This window comes from Pogona vitticeps, chromosome 2 (genome assembly GCF_051106095.1).
Source record: "Pogona vitticeps strain Pit_001003342236 chromosome 2, PviZW2.1, whole genome shotgun sequence".
NCBI classification, from domain to species: domain Eukaryota; kingdom Metazoa; phylum Chordata; class Lepidosauria; order Squamata; family Agamidae; genus Pogona; species Pogona vitticeps.
Window position 1 is genome coordinate 218,545,874 of NC_135784.1, and position 18,613 is coordinate 218,564,486.

Sequence of the window (18,613 nt, forward strand, 5' to 3'; positions counted from 1 at the left end):
TTGCTGCTGTTCTTCAGCACTAAATTTGCAACAGTATCGAGTCAGAGCCTACCCCCCTCTGCTGGGCCTCTCAGCTGGCAAGCTAGCTCACTGTTGCTACGCAGTTTTGCCTCAGCGTTTTCCCGCCAAAATCAGGCTGCCTCAGAGCACCTTAATCTAAGTCTCCCCAGTTGGCACGTTCTTCTACTAGTGCACCTCCCCGTGAGGTACACCTAGAAGATTACCTACGCGCCTCAGACTGTCCCTGACTAGACCCCCCTTGCTCTGGGCACACTTGCCAAGGCTTTGCTGGACCGCTGGACAACTGGACCAGTCGTATCCCACACGCTGGACACCAATCAATGTGACAAACCCAGACCTACTGGGATATGCCACACAGTTACACTAAGCTGCCACCAACCATTCCCTATAAAAAGTCACACAGACCAGGGATGGATTTTCAAACAATAAAAAGAATAAGGTTTATTTTAAATACACACAGGGAAAAATAAACAATCAGGTGAATAATATAAAGTAACGTGGCTTAAATTCACTCAGACATACATACAGTTTGGTTCACCTAGAACCTTTAACTTAAAGCACAGACCCTGAACCCATCAGTTCTGGCTAACCAACAGACCCCTGAACCTATCAGGGTGGTACTCTGACCCACAGTAGTACCCTGTCAGACACACAGACTCCCACAACAGCTTCTTCTTCCCAGCTGCTGCTTCGTCCCAACCCAGTGTCTCACAGTTTGTCTCAGCATCTCCCTTCACCACACAGGCATCACATATTTATACAGTACAGCCCCTCCTCCTGATGTCCCGCCTTCCACTCCCCATAGGATGGAACTTTCCCTCCAAACCCATGACAGACAGGTAACATCAGTGCTGTTATGTAACACATGCATCTACCAAGACTGAGATTGCATGCAGGGGAGATCCAACACACATCCTTATCAAGATTGTCCTTTCCCTGCTGTTAATAACAGGGCCAAAACGGAGAGGTGATCAGCAGGCCATAGGGGAAGGGAGCCATTCCACAAATGTGGACCCCCTTGACCACTTGTGATGTAAAGTGTAAACACATGCCAGGGAAACCAGAACTGACCGTAACTCCTTGCTTTACAGTACTACGCAGTGGGTAATGCTGAAAAAGTTGACTTTAGAGGCAAAGTGAATATCCTTTCTGGCAGTCAAGGTCAGAAGGAATGGCCACATCTTTCATCACTTACCTGCACTGAGTTGCACCATAGTCGTTGTCTTTCTTTGTACATAAGGGAGAGCTCTTAAGGAGGAGTGCACTGTGAAAATCTCCAGCCCCAAGTGAGTGTTGGCGATAGACAGGGAGTAAACTTACGGACATACCAAGATCCAAAGAGCATATGCCTTGCCCCAAAATTTTGGTGAGGTGCCCACCCTGCTCAGACCACCTCAGAATATAGCCCTGTAACAGAGATTCTCTGTGGCTACAAAACAGATTCTCTTTGTCTTAAAAACAAAGCGGCTCAGTGATTTAGGTACTTGGCTGAGGAGCTAGGTGTTGGGAGTTTGAGCCAGATCACAATTGTTCGTTCTTAAGGCGCTAGAGAATAATTCGGGGTGGGGGGGGGAGATCACAATATGGTAAAGAGAAAGAAGTAAACATTTCCTCAGAAAATTTTCGGGAGTGGGAGAAGCAAAGGATCACAGTTGTAAATTATCATAACGTTTATAGCTCTATATTAAAGTAAATGTAGAAGAGACACAGATAGATCACCTCACTGATTGGCTAGAATTCTCCGCTTTCATCCAGCCTGATCTATGGAACGCTCGAACGTCAAGCGAACGTTCAAAAAATGGAGCGTTCTACGAGCGACAGCATTCGAGTTAGCGGGCCGAGGAGCCAGAGAACCTGCCGGACACAAGCGCTCTTGAGGCTCCGTACGTCGGCAACCGAGAGAGGGAGCCAGAGAGCAGCTGACAGACCTGCGAGGGGGGGAGGAGGAGGAGGTAAGAGGCGAAACCAGCCCTTGGACGGAGAAAAGGTGTCCCTGTTGTGTCTCGTGGCCGTTTTGAAGTGCAGAAAGTGGGATCGAGAAGAGAAGCTCAGAGAGAAAAGAGGCAGGGGAGGAGAGGTGAAGCTGCACGATCCCTCCGGACGAGGGGCTGGGGATCCCGGCGGAAGCAGCAGAGATCGCCGGACTTGATCGTCTGGTTCGTGGATCCTGCGAGGGCGAAGAAAAGCCCCGGGATCTGGCACGGCGAATGCTCCAGCCTCACTCCTGGAGCGCTCATAATCGCCCGTCATCGAGCATGGATGCAGGTGGGGAGGAAGGCAGGGCGCACCAGATGGCGAACGCCGCTGCCCGCGGGGACTTGGAGCCCGTAAGAAGGCTGCTGGAGAGCGGGACGGACCCCAACGCGGCCAATCTCTTCGGCAGGACCCCGATCCAGGTGGGTTGGGGAGGGGAGGCCAAGGATCCACGTAGGTTTTAAGGGAGGCGGAGGAGGGCTGTGATTTCCCCCGCGAAGTCTAGGGAAGGGAGCCCACGACCCTTCAGACCTTAAGGGGAGGACGGCTTCCATCCCAAGCCACAGCGCCCAGTGACCGGGGATGCTGGGATAGGCAGCCCTACCGTTCCCCGGCCCTGATACAAAAGTGCAAAAGGAATCAGGATCATCCACGACTTAAAAATACCTTCCTGGCTTTGGGACCGACCATGGCGAAGCTCTGTCCAGCGAAAGGCCCTTGCCCGCCTCGCCTACTTTTCACTACGCCTGCGATAGTGTCCAGACCGACCTGAGAGTAAGACTAACCAATGCCCGGCCCCGATCCCAAACATCCAAAGCAACCAGAAGCTGAACTGAACTGACTTCCCCTCTTCGGTCTCCCCAAGCCTGGCAGCAAGGCTACCCATCCGGTCTCTCTCACACACAAAAATCCGTTTTCAAACAAATCTAAACGTAGCTCCAACAGAGGAAAGCAACTGCGAATCCAAGGTCCGAGACTAGATCACTCCCAGATCCGGCGCAAAAGGCCATCGTGGTGCAGTGGTTAGAGCTGGGACTAAGAAAGGGCAGAATACCTGGTTTAAATCCCCGCCCGGCCACCATGCTTGTCGAACCTGTCGTTAAATCACAGTCTAATGTAAGTTTGTTTGGGGAATGAAACTATTAAGGCGAATACACGTAGGCTATGCGTAATACATAAAAAGGAGCCTCCTCGTCGATCTGTAGCATTCCGCCCCGTGAGAGCAATCTTTGAAAGGTGCTTTAGAGCAGTGGTTCTTAACCTTTGTTACTCGGATGTTTTTGAACTGCAACTCCCAGAAACCCCAGCCAACACAGTTGGTGGTGAAGGCTTCTGGGAGTTGCAGTCCAAAACTCCTGAGTAACCCAAGGTTAAGAACCAGTGCTTTAGAGGCATCCGCGCCCGAAACCCTCTTTCAGAAACCAGAGGAAGCATCTTCTGAAGAGCTTTCATGGAGACAAACCGGCTCCGGGTCCGCGCCCGGCGCGCAGGTCAACGATCTCCTGTGTGAAACGGCTCGCCTTCTCCGGTGAACTCTGATAGAGATCCTTTATAAGAATACACAAATATAAAGAAAACAGTAGCTGCACCTTAAAGCCTAACCCAGTGGTGTCGAACTGTGGCCCTCCAGATGTTCTTGGCCTTCAACTCCCAGAAATCCTGGCCAGCAGAGGTGGTGGTGAAGGCTTCTGGGAGTTGAAGTCCAAGAACATCTGGAGGGCCACAGTTCGACACCACTGGCCTAACCGATTCATTTCAGTGGGACTTTGCGGGGGGGATCATAATCTCTTTCCTCGGGCACAGCTCTGCATGCGGGAACAGAATAGCGCAGCTACCTCGCAGGAAAAAAGAGGGCAGAGCCATCTTGAGCAACTCTGCTCGCGGGGGAAAGTAATGGCCACGTTCCGTCTCAGAGGAGACAGCCGCGTTAGTGGGTTGCAGCAAAAGCAACTGGGAGTCCAGTGGCACCTGAAAGACCGCACCGTTTATTTGGCGCAAGCCTTGTTCAGGCACTTATTGAAGACCAGTAGGTTTTATACGTAGGATAAGTTTTATGATAACGTTTTCTGTGCCGTAAAAACCACCAGTTCCATGTGGCATAAGCGTTCCTGGCGTAGTGCGTAGAGTCAAGAACGAGGACTCCGGACATGCGAGTTCGAATGAGCTCAGCCATGGAAGCTCACTGGGGGAGTGGAATTGATAAAAACCACTCCTTAAATAGCTCATTTAGATTGAAAGCCCTATTAGGGTCCCTCGAGGTAGGTGCCGACTTAAGGGCACATAACTAATTTCCTGGGTTTCAGTCCACTTCTTCGGTAGCATATCAGATACCTTCTGAGCGGGACGTCAGGAAAGCTTAAGCCAGATAAAGTTTGCTCTTCAAGGTGTCGTGAGACTCTTCGTTGAAGGAGTTCAACGAGGCTTAGTGCCAGTTAGGAGCATCGAGGACTGCAGCCTTGGAGGGCCATGCTGAGGGTGGGCTACGCAGAAGCCATTCCCGTGGAGTTCGGTCCGCGTAGATTGACTAGCTGTCTCCGGGTTTCAGCGTTCAGTTCGTTGGGAAGCCTTTTCCGAGACCTGTTCTTTCAGTGGAATAGGTTCTTTGCCGCCAGGCGTCTCTTGAAAAAGGCAATATCACCGACAAAAGCCTGGAGACATACTAAAAGCTGGAACTCACAAACCTCAGTCTTACTCATCTCTTGCATCAGTGGGGAAAGCTGACTGAAAAAGCGACTGGAGGGAAAGAGAAATCGCTTGCAACTAGCCTTCCTTTTTTTATTTTCAGTACTGATAACACTTTTTAAGCCCCTGTAGTTGGAACTGGAGGGATTAAAATTCAGCGCTTTGAAGAGCAGATGTCCTGGAGTCGCTGCTCTCCCAGAAAGTGAAAGGCCCAGAGCACGTCATGTACCGTTTACGACTTGAAGCAGTGATAGGGTTTGAAGAAATCCTTTCTGATTCAGAGTGGCCAATGGTTTACGTCACGGGCTGCCGAGACTGGGAGTTCGGTTTCCCCTCCTTGATAGGGGCTGGATTTGATCATCCCCAGTGCCCCTTCCGGCTCTGCAGTTCTAAAACTTCGAAGTGAATAAGACAGACGATATGCTGCTGGTAAAAAACTATTTAGGGTGATCTTTTTTTTTTTACAAAGGAGAGGACAGTCTTCCTGTAACTTCAATAGTAACTTAGAAGAAGAAAATGGGCAGCTGGAGCTTTTTATATAAGATCCATCTGCTGAAATGGTTGACCCCACGCAACTATTAAAAGTACAAGAAGTACTCTGTTCACTTTTTCCCATTATGTTGTCCATTAGGATTGTATTGATAGGTGGGTGTTCCTGGTTTTGATCCAAATGTTACAATCCTCCTTTTTGCTTAGAGATAAGCTTCTGTTGTAAACCACAAGATTTAATTGGGAGTGTGGGGAGCACCAAGTAAGCCTCTTACTTGAAAATACGTTGTTGGAATAAATAGAACTCATCCGAAAGAAACAGCACGTGGCGTTTACCATTTCAGTAAGATTTGGGGCTTCTCAGATTCACAATTTTTGCCCTAAGCCTTCAACTACATGGGCCAAAACACATAGATTAGGTAGAGGAAGAAGAAGAGGAAGGGGAGGAGAAGAAAGGTTATGGAGGCTTCCCTGAACCTGGCACCTTCAAGGTGAGTTTTGGGGGTGGAGACACAATAGCTGTCACCCTTCGTCATGCTGACTGTTAGGTTTGAGGGCTTGTTTGTAGGTACAGTCCTGTTAGGGAGTCCTGTCACAGTTGCAGTGCTCAGCACTGTCTGGAACTGATGGGAGTTGTAGTCTCAAACATCTTGAAGGCAGTACATTATGGAAGATGGGTTTGTGGTGTGTGTACTGTTTAAAAGAGGGGGAGGCTACTCGTGCCTATCCAGCAGTTTTTCGACAGCAAGAATCATGTCTGTCACCATTGCTGTGCTACCTGTGCTGTGCTACAGCTGGGAGTTGTAGGCAAAAAGAAAACAATTTTTAAAGCCAAAGTTTTCTGCTTCTGATTTAAATCTTGGACAACTGACTGTTCCACTAGTTTGATCCTAGCCACCACACAAAACTCCAAATGTTTAGCATTTCAAAAAGGTGCTGCTCTCATCACAAATCCCTTGTGTTGAAGAGTAGTTCCAAAACATCTAAATAGAGGTGTGCGGGTGGGGGGCACTTCTCTCCCCTACCAAACCTAAACGCTATATTTCCTTAAATATACACAAGTAAAACCACAGTCAGGTCAAGAATCCATAGGCGTGAATAGACATTGCCCCCTCCTCCACTTTATGCAGATACACTTGGATATGTGGTTTAGAGATCTCTCTCTCTCACACACACACACACACACACACACACACACACGGAATTGAGTTATTCATCTTGGTAATAACTGGAGGCAATCTGGATCTTTATGAGGTGGTGGGTTTTCTGAATTGGGAATGGGAAAAAATCACAAGGGGTGGAACTGCCATTGAACTAGAGAGGGAAAGTCTTGCTTATTGTAGTCTTATCTGCTGGGCATCTGTTACACATCTATTGGAGATTTAAGCAAATCCCCACAATTCTGAACACCAGAAAGGGAGATTATGCTCCTCCTGTTCTTTGTGATCATTTGGACAAGTAGGATCTTGTTTGGAAAAGGCCATGCTGGAATCAGTGGGCTTACTTTTAAGTAAGCATTTTAGGATCTCACTGTAAGCTTGTTTAAATACATTGTTTTGGTGCCTACTCATTCTCACTTGAGATGCAGGAGTGAACAGGTGTTTCCCATTGAAAAATCACCAAATGTAATATGCATTATTTATTTTTGAGCAGAGATCAAGTGTTTGTTGTTTTCTATTGTATCAAGAACAGCATGGTGATGTGATGGTGGTGATAGCATTCTTTGGGGGAGGATTAAGGGATGTACACTCTGTTGGAAGTGCTAGTTACCAGAAGGCAGACCCCATAAGAGCAATCAAACTTGATATATACATGGCATTAACTGCTAAAAGTCTTCTTCCTTTTGTTTTCACTTTCTTGGGTACAATTTCCAATTCTGAACACAGTGAGCAACCATTTTAATTAACTGACTAAATATTTGAAGACTTTTGTATAGTGTAGCACTGCAGCAACACACACTAGAAGAGAGATGGAGGTGCCTGCCTCTGATGAATTCCTGATAGGGATTTCCCTGTTCTTACCATGATGTCTGAGCCATTTCCTACTCTGGAGTGGCCAGGTGTCATGGAAGACAGGACTTCAGCTAAGCCCGTGCAATGCAAAGTATTAAAGGATCAGGGACTCCAGGCTGGAGCAAAGGAGGCACTTTAAGGCCTAATTGGTTTCTAATTTAATCTCCTCCTTCAATCTTCCCTCCAGCCTGCTTCAGAGCAACACTACAATTCAGCCTGGCAGGAGTTGGAATGTTTGAAACATTTAACCAAGTAAAACTGTGAAATACCAATTTTAAGAATTGTTCTGAGTTTCCTTCCTTTAAGGTCAGAGTTAAAATTATTGTTTAAGTTGCTTAAAAAAACTTCCCAATGTCACTACCCCTCTAGGGGATCGATGCCTTATTCCTTTAACATCAGATTTTACCCCAGCCCTTTGAGCAAACAATCTATGTTTTAAAAGACTCTAATAAAAACGATCTAAAACACATCTGTGGATCCAGACTCTTGGTAAACAGGCATTTATTTCTACAACATCCAGCATCAATATTTGAATTTGATGAGACCAGCTCTGCTCTGGCTGGAATCCTGTTGCTTGGTGTAGTAACACTCATTAGAGTGAGCCCACTGAATCGGTGGGAATTTGGTAAGTCAGCTCCTCTGTAAGTTCCACTGATTCGAATAGCCTACCCTTCTTGTAATTTACTACGTTAAGTGACAAGATTTCAGCCTTTGTCTCTTTGCTGCTTGCTCCTTCATTTTCACTTTTGCTTGCTTCTTATAATATTTTCCTTTTCCTCCCTATTAACCCAACATAATCATTCGTGGAGGTTTGTCTGATCCTGGAAAAGTTACTTTTTTGGTCTACACATGCTGGCAGGGAGAATTCTAGGAAGTGGGGTTCAGAAAAGTAACTGCTCCAGGCTCTTGGCTTTGTACCCATTTAGGATTCCAGCTGTTGTCCCGTGGGAGCAGGGGCAACAAGGAGTCTTGTGGCATCTTGGTTGGCCAAAGAGTTCCAGTTCACTGTTTCAGATGCAGGTGCTTGGAGGCATGTTTTCCACTGCAGAGAAACGGTGCTGAAGTATATTCACCATGAGGTAGAGAGAATTCCTACAGCCACCCCTCTACAGTTGGTCTCTTATGCACTTCGAGCATATGTGTTTGATGCTGGAGGGACTCCCTAGGTTACCTAGAAGAGTTTCAGCCTCCAGTGTTGAAAAATTCATGGAGTTTTTTATATATATAGGAATCTGGCTGCAGAGGTTGGGAGTTTGATTCCCCACTGTGCCTCCTCGACAGGAACTGGACTGGGGTGATCCACAGGGTCCTTTCCAGCTCTGCAGTTCTAAGTTTAGAAGATTAAAAGAAGATGGGGCTCCTGTCCCTTTAACAGTTGTGTGGAGGAGAAAATGTCAGCAAGTAGACCTTGCATTAAAAGCTGCACCAGATTTTTTTTTCCCTAACCAACTATTAGACCCTCCTTCTCATCTGGTCATCCTAATGGGACAGTTGTGTTCAGACTACCCTAAGCTTTCTGGGCGGCACCAAAGGAAGTGCTCTCTCTTATTAAGTCCTGACTTAAGACTCCAAAAGGTTTCCTCCGCTAGATTCAGAAAATAATTTATTGTGAAAAAACTGGGAATGGCCCGGTGAGGAGAACGCAGTCTCGATCCCAGTGCCGGTTGGCCGCTCCTATCCAACTCGGCTTTTAGGATCCCCCTGGACGACGGTACCAAGGCAGGAGTACTGTTCAACCTCCCAGTCCCTTCGGGGGCAGGGCGAGAAATGCTGGTCTAAGTCACCACCACCACCACCAAAAGCGATCCACAGAGCCGGTTTTCGGAAACAATGTCTTTCCGAAGGGACTTTCTTCGGGGGAAAATGGGGATCATGAAAAGCGATTAGGTGACCTAACAATGCCAGCAGATTGGGAACATTCCGGAAGGTTTCCTCCGCCTTGACATTCATTATCCAAATTGGCAATAAGCTTGTCTTTGAAACTTTTTGCCTATACGACACGGCTCAGTATAAATTACTGTAAACTACAGCCATTCAGGAAATAATACACGCGTCAGCATAAAAAGAATTTCCAAATAATCCGGAGCAACTCCGATAGAAATCAGTATGTTGTTTGTTGGAAAGGGACGCTTTGAAGTGTAGAGTGAAAACTTCAGAATAGTCCTAACGCCGCGTCATCTCCCCCAGGTGATGATGATGGGGAGCCCCCAAATGGCGGAGCTGTTGCTACAGGGAGGAGCGGATCCCAACCTACCGGACCCTACAACCGGATCGCTACCGGCTCACGACGCGGCCCGCGCGGGGTTCCTGGACACGTTGCGGGCCCTGCGCCGAGGAGGTGCCTGCTTCGATCTGCCGGACAAATGGGGCCACCGCCCGCTAGACCTGGCTGAAGAGGCTGGGCACCACCAGGTGGCTCGTTACCTCCGGGAGGGATCTGATTGAAATGTTTGGACTAAAGTTATTGGGGGGGGGGCAACAAGGGAAAGCCAAAGCAAAATGTGCCGCCTTTGCAAGACGCCTTCCACAGGCAAATCGCATTGCACAAGCGAAAAACCCTCCGGTCAGCCTCTCTCCACGTGCATCTTGCTTGACCCTGCCCCCTTACTCCCCCTCTGGAGGAAAAGGCAGAAATAACCCAGTCCAGACCTTGCCAATAAGGTCAGAATCACAGAATAGTAAAGTTGGAAGGGGTCTATAAGGCCACTGAGTCCCACCACCACCCTCGGAGCAAGAATATAAATCAAAGGATATCTGCCAGGTGGTTGTCTAAATGTCTCTTGACTGCCTTCAAGTGTTGGAGCACTCACCACCTCTCAAAATCATTGGTTCCACTGTCTTATTACTCTTAACAGGACATTTTTCCTAATATTCAATCGAAATCTGGCTTCCTGTAACTTGAACCCATTATTGTGTGCCCTGCACTCTGGGATGATTGAGATCCTGCCCCTCCTCTGTATGACAGCTTTTCAAGTATTTGAAAAGTGTTATCACATCACCCCTCTGTCTTCTTTTCTCAAGGCTAAATATGCCCAGTTCTTTCAGCCTTTCCTCATAAGGCTTTGTTTCTAGCTCCCTGATCATCCTTGTCGCCCTCCTCTGAACTTGTTCCAATTTGTTATCATCCTTCTTAAAGTGTGGTGTCCAGAACTGGACACAATAGTCAGGGTAAAACCTAACCAGTGATAAACAGAGAGGGACTAGCACCTTGCAGGATTTGGAAACTATAATGCAGCCTAAAATAGCATTTGCCTTTTTTGTAGCCACATCAGAATATGTAGCTCATATTCAGAAATAATACTATGATGATTATTTTATATTTGCATGCTTCCTCTATCAGAAAAAATAGCCACAAATGGAAAAGGCACCAACAGAAGGCTTGGTTATCTTTCAGGCCATTCTAGGTAAAAATATTTATTATCTGCTCAGATAATATGGACATTTAAAAGGTCTTTTACTGAAGGGTGCTGATTCTGTTATTTGGTTTCTGTTGTTTCCTATTGCTTGTGCTGTTTCTGCTTTCAAACAAATCATGTGGTGCTACTGTTGTTGTTGTTGTTGAGGGCAGGGTAAGTATTCACTAGGTGAAGTATGAACATGTCTTGAAATGCAGCTCTGGGGAGAAATATAAAGATGCTAACCTGTATTCTCACGGTGAGACACTAAAGTCATGTTGCTTTGGTTTTTATATTCACAAAACATATTTCTTTGCTTTTTCTTGAGGAGTTCAATGGAGCACTTATTGATGAAGGAAAGTATGAAATGATAGCCTTCGTAAGGTCATGTGAAATAATTTAGAAATCATGAAGGAAAGCCTTGGTATAATATTTTAAAACTAGCCCCCCTCCTTATAGCCTAGTGCTGCTGTTCTATTTTCTGAAACTAAAGATCTTACCACTTCTGCCCCCACCCCCACCCCAACCAGCATTGCCACTGGTTGATGATTATGGGAGTTTCAGGACAATACATCTGGAAAGCAACACATTGCCTACTTCTACTATGAACATGTGCCTGACAGCAATTCCCACTGAACTCAATGGCGTTTACTTCTGAGCAGACAGGTATAGGGTGGTGCTACAAGTCAGCAGTTTTCCTAGTAAGGACTCCGTAGCTAAATAGGCACTTCTTAATTCCTAAAATGTTAGATTGGAGGGGAAATACAAGTACCCACTTTGCTGCATCCAAAATCAGCTGTTCACTGATACTTACCTAGATATAACCCACACTGACATCACTGAAGGAAGCATGGGAGACTGAAGATATTAATCATGCAACTCAAGTCATTTTGTTGTCTGAGGCAAAGGACAAGATTCCTCTCACCCTTCTACAGAAAGCGACCCAACTAATAGCTGAATCAAGACTGACTGAGTGCACTACATTGGATGGCAACAGCATTGGGGAGGAGAAAGTGCAGTGTGTAACATCTTTAACTCTATCTTGGAACACCTCATCACCACTCCAAGCCTTCGTGTTCTATCTAAGACAGCCACTTCATTTTGTCTCATAGAAGGGATGGCCCATATGTAAATTATACTGTCAAATTATACAGTTATGCTTGTTATATATTAAATATATGGTGAAATTAGTTGGCACTAGAAGTCTGTAATTTATTTGAGTTCAGTTTATTTATGGTCATGGCATATCATCCAGAAAGATCAAAGGATACCTTAATCCCTCTGAAATCACCCCACAAATTTTCTGTTTGCTTTCTTGAACAAGAAAGAACCTGTCTGGAACCAGAAATATCACAAAACACCAAAGAGCTAGGTTATACACAGTATTAAGATATGCTGTAGAGACAATCTTGTGCTGTTTTTCCTCTTTTTCATTATTAATATTGTCACATAACAATAACAGTAAATAAAAAATAAAAATACAACTTTAACAATATAGCTTGCCTTTCAAATATATGGATCTCTTGTTTTCACTACTGATTAAACCTTGTGCCTTGTTTCTGGATTTAGAAATTAAAGTTGGAATCTTACATCCACTTGCCTAGGATTAAACTCCACTGAACTCATTGGGGTTTGCTTCTATGTAGATATTATGGGATTGTGCTGCTCAATAGTAGCTCATGATTCATTCATGGACATTAAATCATTGCTGTCTCAAATTTTAGAATATATATTTTAATTGCATTTTAATTATTTTGCCCTTTTATTTTGCCTTTTTATTGTATTTTAAATGCTGTAAGCCACCCAGAAACCTTCGGGTAGTGTGGGCGGCATATAAGTTAAATAAATAAATAAATAAATAAATAAATAAATAAATAAATAAATAAATAAATAAATAAATAAATAAATAAATAAATAAATAAATAAATAAATAAATAAATAAATAAATAAATAATCTATCTGGAAAGAAAATTAGTGTATTGCAAAAAATACAGTTTTATTTCTAAATCCAGTCATAGTCTGAGCACAAGAAAAAAGCTTTCGTTAAAATTTAAATGTGGGTGTATGTGTATATTTTAAATGGTAAAGAGGTTGGAGACATAGTTTGAATCGTTTGGTACATATAGCTTAACTCAGTATAAAGAAATCAGTTGGCCAGCAGTAATATCCCCCACTTTTCATGAAAAGTCAAAGAGCACTTCAGCCATTCTCCTCAACAAATGAGATTACATCTCTACATGGTATATATCAGGAACCACCTAACCACCTAATGGATCTTTATTGGAGCAAATGGTTTATCCCCTAGGTTCTTAACCTATGGTCCACAGACCCCTGGGCAGCTGCAATGTCCTCACAAGGGATCCACAAAGCCTTAAAGAAGTGTTATGATCTTTTGCAGTTAAACTAGGAAGGAAGGGAGGGAGGGAGGGAGGGAGGAAGGAAGGAAGAAAAGGAAATGTAGAACAAAATCTTGTTTGTGTAAACCTTGGCTTTTCTGACTTACTGCCTCCATTAAAAACAAACAAAAGTAAAAATTGGTTATGAAATTTTTACTATAATGCAGACACCCTATAATGCAGACACCTCACTCTATATAATGGTAGGCTTGGCTCTGGCCTGATTTACATAAACACTGGCCCACTTTTTCACTATATGTTTTTCCCCTTCCGATTCCTGTTGCGAGCAGGCATCATCATACAATAAGTGATAGAAACCACTAAGTGATTAATGATCCATCAGCAAAACACAGTAATCTGTAATAAGCCTCTATGGTTCCTTTTTATTATTATTATTATTATTATTATTATTATTATTATTATTATTATTATTATTATTATTATTATTATTATTATTATTATTATTATTATTATTATTATTATTATTCCTGATAATGTAAATATTTTCCATTTTCTTTAACATCTCTCTTCCTCATTTGCCTTTTCTGTAAACTACTTCATCCTCATTCCAAAGGTAAACAAGGTTGAAATGCACATACTTTTCATTTGTAAATATTAGACAGGTCCTTTCCTCCCACAATAGGAATGAGGAACCAACTCTCATCAATTCCAGCCAGCATGGATAATGGTAACTGGAGTGGCAACCTAACAATGAATGGAGAGTCAACGGTAGCCCAGATATCAATGCCTACATCAGTCTCATGTTATCTTGACATCTGCTTTTCTGTGTTCTGTTTCTGATTGTAAGCTTTATGGAAGGCATGAACCTGTCTGGCTTTGACTGATTAAAATCTAATGTGTAATGTATTTTACTGGCACTGTACCAGTAAAATACATCAACAAATAACTACAACAACAGCTGCCACAAATGTAGTTTCGAATGTTGTTGTTGTTGTTGTTACTTACCTGAACAATTTCAAAGATGCCCAGAGTCTGAGAAACAGTGCTACCTGATTCTTCACCAGTCAAGGTATTCTTCCAGTGATTCATTGCCAAGACTAGACACAATTCTTTAGAGACAAAACTGAAACCAGAAGAAGATGATTAATACTTGAAAGACTAACTGCCAGTACAGTGTGTATTTTGTCTGAAAATACCTGCATAGACTAATACAGCTACTCTTTGAAATCACGTACAATCTGTTTCCCTGGCCTAATGCATTATCTTCTTTGTTTCAAATACAGGGAGTGCCTCAATACTCACAAGAGCATCATGAGGACAGGGTGGTTTTGAAGAGAAAATTCTACTCCTGATATGCCAGGAGAAATTATCTGCAAAATTCTTAAAGTTGTGATAGCATGCCACTATATTAGCATATTAAATCATATGAAAAAGTCTATGAAACCTAGATATTCTTGAAGTTCATATATGCAGTTATTGCAATTACACAAAACAACAGGCAGTTCTTCACATCTAAGGCACTTAGAGCAGAAAAGATCAGAATGGAAAGCAATGGAAATTAATAACACAGGTAGGGATCTACAATATACTGATCAAAAAAATTTCAAGTATAGTAATAAAAGTTTTCCAGAGTGTATCTGGAAAAGGAAATCAAAGCCACAAATTAACTTTTTAAGAGACAAAGATGGTACACAACATTTTTGTCCACCAAAATTAATCATTTAATTTAGGAATCAAACTTTCAACCTCTGACTCCACAGCCAGATAACTCAACCACTGAGCTCTTCAGCTACCTCTTCTCTTTAAATCATCTCAAATAGACCTGGCTTGGCACTTTGATCCACCCATGGGTTTGTCCTGACTTTGCCTGCATTCTGTTTGTATCCATAGCTATCTTGTCTGAAGTTTATATTTTGCTGAGAGGCAAACCACATGTCAATAACAAGCTAGCACTTATGTGGTGCAGCACTAAAGTTGAATAGTTTACTTCTTTAAAAAAAAATTAAAGCTAAATACTGCAGACAGCAGGCATAATTGATGGTTTCCCAGTGGGACAGCATTCCACACCACCTCGTCGTCAAGATGTCAGCATTGGGAATGTCCACACACATACAATACAATGACATAGCTATTCACACAGCTATGTGAAAAAGTTTTTTTTTCCAAGTGTAAAGTGATTTAAAATATACAACCTCCCAACGGGTGTTTAAAAAGAAATGATCCCTTTAAAAAGTGAGTTCCCCCCGCACACTTACAATAATATTGTGTAGTTAGGGAATTTTGAATCGATTTGCATCATGCTAAATCTCAATTAACAGGAGGAGCATCTTGCAGTGTAGCCAAATCTTCACTCCCAGATTCTCAGTTTACCCCAGAACAAGCCTTAACAAGAGAACTAAGCTAGACACCTGGCAGGATCTTGACAGGGTTGTGTCTGTATCAGATTGTGGCTTCTCACCTACTGCCTTCAAGTAGGGCCAAAGACGCTGTCCCAGTCCCATTCAAAATCACAGGTGGCAGTTGTAGCTTTAGTTCAGCTCCCCCAATCACATTACCAGCATCATCACTGGCTGTAGAATTCCGGGAGCTGTCATCCAGATAATGAATCTTTCCAAACTCTGATTCAAGTAAAATGGAACTGTCAATCCAGTGTACTTCTGTAGATGAAAATAGCAGAGAAAGAACATATTGGTTGTTGCCTCGGGCACTGAAATGGCTTGGGTCAGCTTTTTTCCTCTTGCTCTTGAACTGAAAAGTCAGCTATCATTAGCCAGTGATACTCTGATCTAACCTCAAACCTGTCTGGCACTGGCTTAAGTGCCTGACAATGTTTGCTGGATCATGTAAGTTCTAAATAAAACAATAACAGGACTTGCACTCTTTTGGCATTGCCTCATTTTACCCATATGTATCATCCCATAAATTCTTAGATGCATCCCTAACCATAGTCATGATGAGCAGAACCAGTTGAAACTTCAGCTAATTTCCTGTTGTTCCCACTTTTCTTAAGGGGTGATGGATGAATGGATGTATTGCAGGGAACAGTAAGCTACCACATGTCCTACAGCAAGAGGGGTTGGGCACATGTAGCTCTTCAGATATTGTTCAACTATTACCCCCCCCCATCAGCCCTAACAAACAGTTAGGGATGGTGGGAATTATATTCCAACATCTGGAAGCCTTGCCCTGCAATTACCGCATCATATGATGGTGAGTTGAGTCTACCCATTGCAAAAATGTGTGCCGATCACATCTCTTCTGGTAGCAGAAATAATACAAATGTAGCTACAGAATCAAGAACAGCCAGAATGAGACTGGATGCAGCACTTTGGGAAATGAAGTCAGGGTGAGGCTGAGGTTTAGCAATAGAACTAAGATGGCTGCTTAACTGACCGCTGGTGTGTATCCTAAGAATGACTGCTTGTTTCTGTGAAACTCAAAGCCAGTCCCAGCCCTCTCCTTGCTTTCTCTTCCTATCTCTCACCTACATATAACATCTGCAATCTCTATAAGCACTCTAGGCTTAATTTTTAATTAGCAGAAGAAAGGTAATTATATTACAGTCCTACCCCTCCACTGGCAAGATATGATCTGTGGCACTAAGAATGCTTAAGCTCCAGAATGCTCTGGACTTAAAAGTATAATAATAAATGTGAGTTCCTCCCAACATGAGTAGAATCCCCCCCCCCCAATTCTTTAAAGATCCTTGGGAGAACTTATTTCTGCTGTTGTTTGTGCTTACCATACTCTTTAAAGCACAAGAGTTAATACAAACACATATCTAAGGTTTCCCTACTGGTTCAGTACAATAAATATATCCAAAATAATAAATACATTTTTGACAAGAGAGAGATCAGAGGAAGGGCATTCAAGGTAGGCAGTGGATAGATTATTTAATTGATTCATTTTACTTATATCTCTCCTTTCTCCCAATAAAAAGACTCAAGGCTGCCAAGTAAAATTTGCCAGAAAATTAGGGAGCAAAATGTAAAGGTTTGAGAGGAAGGCAGCTGGGCCTTTAAACACTATGAACAATAAACTAAAGCCTGCTTTGGATGTGCTCCAATAGGCAGAAGGAGGCAAGAGAACGAAAAGGAGGACAAGAAAGCAGAGAAGAACCACTGTCACTCGTAATTTGAGAGAAGAGGGAGGAGACCTTTCAGGCCTTTGCTTCTACATTAAGCACCTACTTCGCTCCCACCCATTTCAGATGCCGAAACACTGCCTGGGAGCCGGCAGCTGAGCAATCCCTCCATTGATCTCCCAATCCAACCCCGGCTTCTGTTCTGAAAATCCCGTTTTAACTCTCAAGAATCGCTTTTCTGAGCTAGAACCTTCCGCTCCCTCCTCCGCGATCTGTGCCTTGAACACATTCAGAAAAACAGGTTATTTGACATTGCGCGGTAAAAGAAAACAGGAAGAAACTGGGCTTCTTCAGCTTAAAAGGAGAGCGACATCGTGGCCACTCCGGCATTCGCTGCGGTTGTTAGAGGAGGAGGAGGAGGAGGAGGAGGAGGAGGAGGAGGAGGAGGAGGAGGAGGAGGAGGAGGAGAAGAAGAAGAAGAAGAAGAAGAAGAAGAAGAAGAAGAAGAAGAAGAAGAAGAAGAAGAAGAAGAAGAAGAAGAAGAAGAAGAAGAAGAAGAAGAAGAGGGCACGCCCAACGGGCACCAACACCCACCGGCAAGATCAGGAAGTCCTTCGCCTTGGAGAGTGGCTCCGTCTCTCTTGACTCTCTTGAGGAAAGCCTTCCCGAAGATTATGTGGCAGTGACACCACAAGCAGCGGCCACCGATGGTTCTAGCCTCGTGTGCCCAGAACTGTCACTGACGAGAAGAGCCAGGCCGATGGGACGCGCAAGCGACCGCGCGTTTTCCTTCTTTTGGTTTGCCTTGAGAACCTGCCACTCAAAAGGCGCAGCAACGACGTGTTAATGCAGAACGAAGGTTCCCTTGCCTTACCAAGCAGAGGCGGAATGTTGTCGTTGATCAGCTGTGGCGAGGGAGGGCTGGGAGAGCTCTTTGCGGGCCGATCCGTGAGATTGCTGGAGGTAGGTCGCGCCTCTTAATGGGTGCGGCGGAGGAAGGGAAGCAGATCTCCTGAGAAAAGGAGGAAAAAGCAAAGGATCTCAGTCAGATCTACTACGGCCTGATGCCAGATCTACCGGAGATCCGCCACAAGTGCGTCGCGGGTGCAGGGAGGGGCTGACTGTCACAGGGCCACAGGAAAACAAGCCCGTCGCGAAGCCGAGCCGATCTCAGTGCCTTCCTTCCCTTCAAGAGAAGCGGGATCCCAGGCCGTCGCCCCTCCCCCCGCGAGTGCGCCGCTTCTTAGGAGCCACAAGGCCGCCCGAAGCTCCGCCAACCGGGACTGCAGCGATCGGCGCAGCAGTGGACTTGCTCCAAGCCGATCAGCAGCCCCGAAGCGTCTCTCCGCCTTTCAGCGCCACCATCCATCGCTCGCTCGCTCGAAGCCCCATTCTCCTCTGACTGCAGGGCGGACGGCCGCCTTTGAGCAAGCGGGATCCCGGAAGGGTCACGTCGGCAGAACCGGGAAAGGGAAAAGGGAACGGCGCTCGGCCGGCGGAGCGGGGGGGGAGGCAGGCAGGCAGGCAGCGAAGGGGAAAGGGAAGGGGGCGGGCGGGCGGGCGGTGTCAAAGCGGCTCGCTGGCAAAGCGGAAGAGCCG

The 18,613-nt window shown here is 44.7% G+C and overlaps 2 protein-coding genes across 2 annotated transcripts in view; one reads left to right on the forward strand and one right to left on the reverse strand.

Annotated features, from left to right (window-relative positions):
• Positions 1–18,383, reverse strand: part of LOC110077389 (uncharacterized) — a 33,866-nt gene extending 15,483 nt beyond the window's left edge. The window contains exons 1-5 of the mRNA XM_078384087.1: positions 18,293–18,383; positions 17,884–17,990; positions 17,609–17,747; positions 15,389–15,587; positions 13,936–14,053 (exon numbers count right to left, since the gene is read on the reverse strand). Coding sequence (XP_078240213.1) covers positions 13,936–14,053; positions 15,389–15,587; positions 17,609–17,747; positions 17,884–17,990; positions 18,293–18,383 — 654 coding nt within the window. The remainder of the gene's footprint in view (positions 1–13,935; positions 14,054–15,388; positions 15,588–17,608; positions 17,748–17,883; positions 17,991–18,292) is intronic.
• LOC110077365 (cyclin-dependent kinase 4 inhibitor B) lies at positions 1,946–12,905 on the forward strand. Its single transcript, XM_020790333.3, has 2 exons — positions 1,946–2,417; positions 9,366–12,905. Exons 1-2 carry the CDS (start codon positions 2,229–2,231, stop codon positions 9,621–9,623), a joined length of 447 nt encoding a protein of 148 aa, XP_020645992.2. The 5' UTR covers positions 1,946–2,228; the 3' UTR covers positions 9,624–12,905.
• Positions 18,384–18,613: the final 230 nt, after the last annotated feature.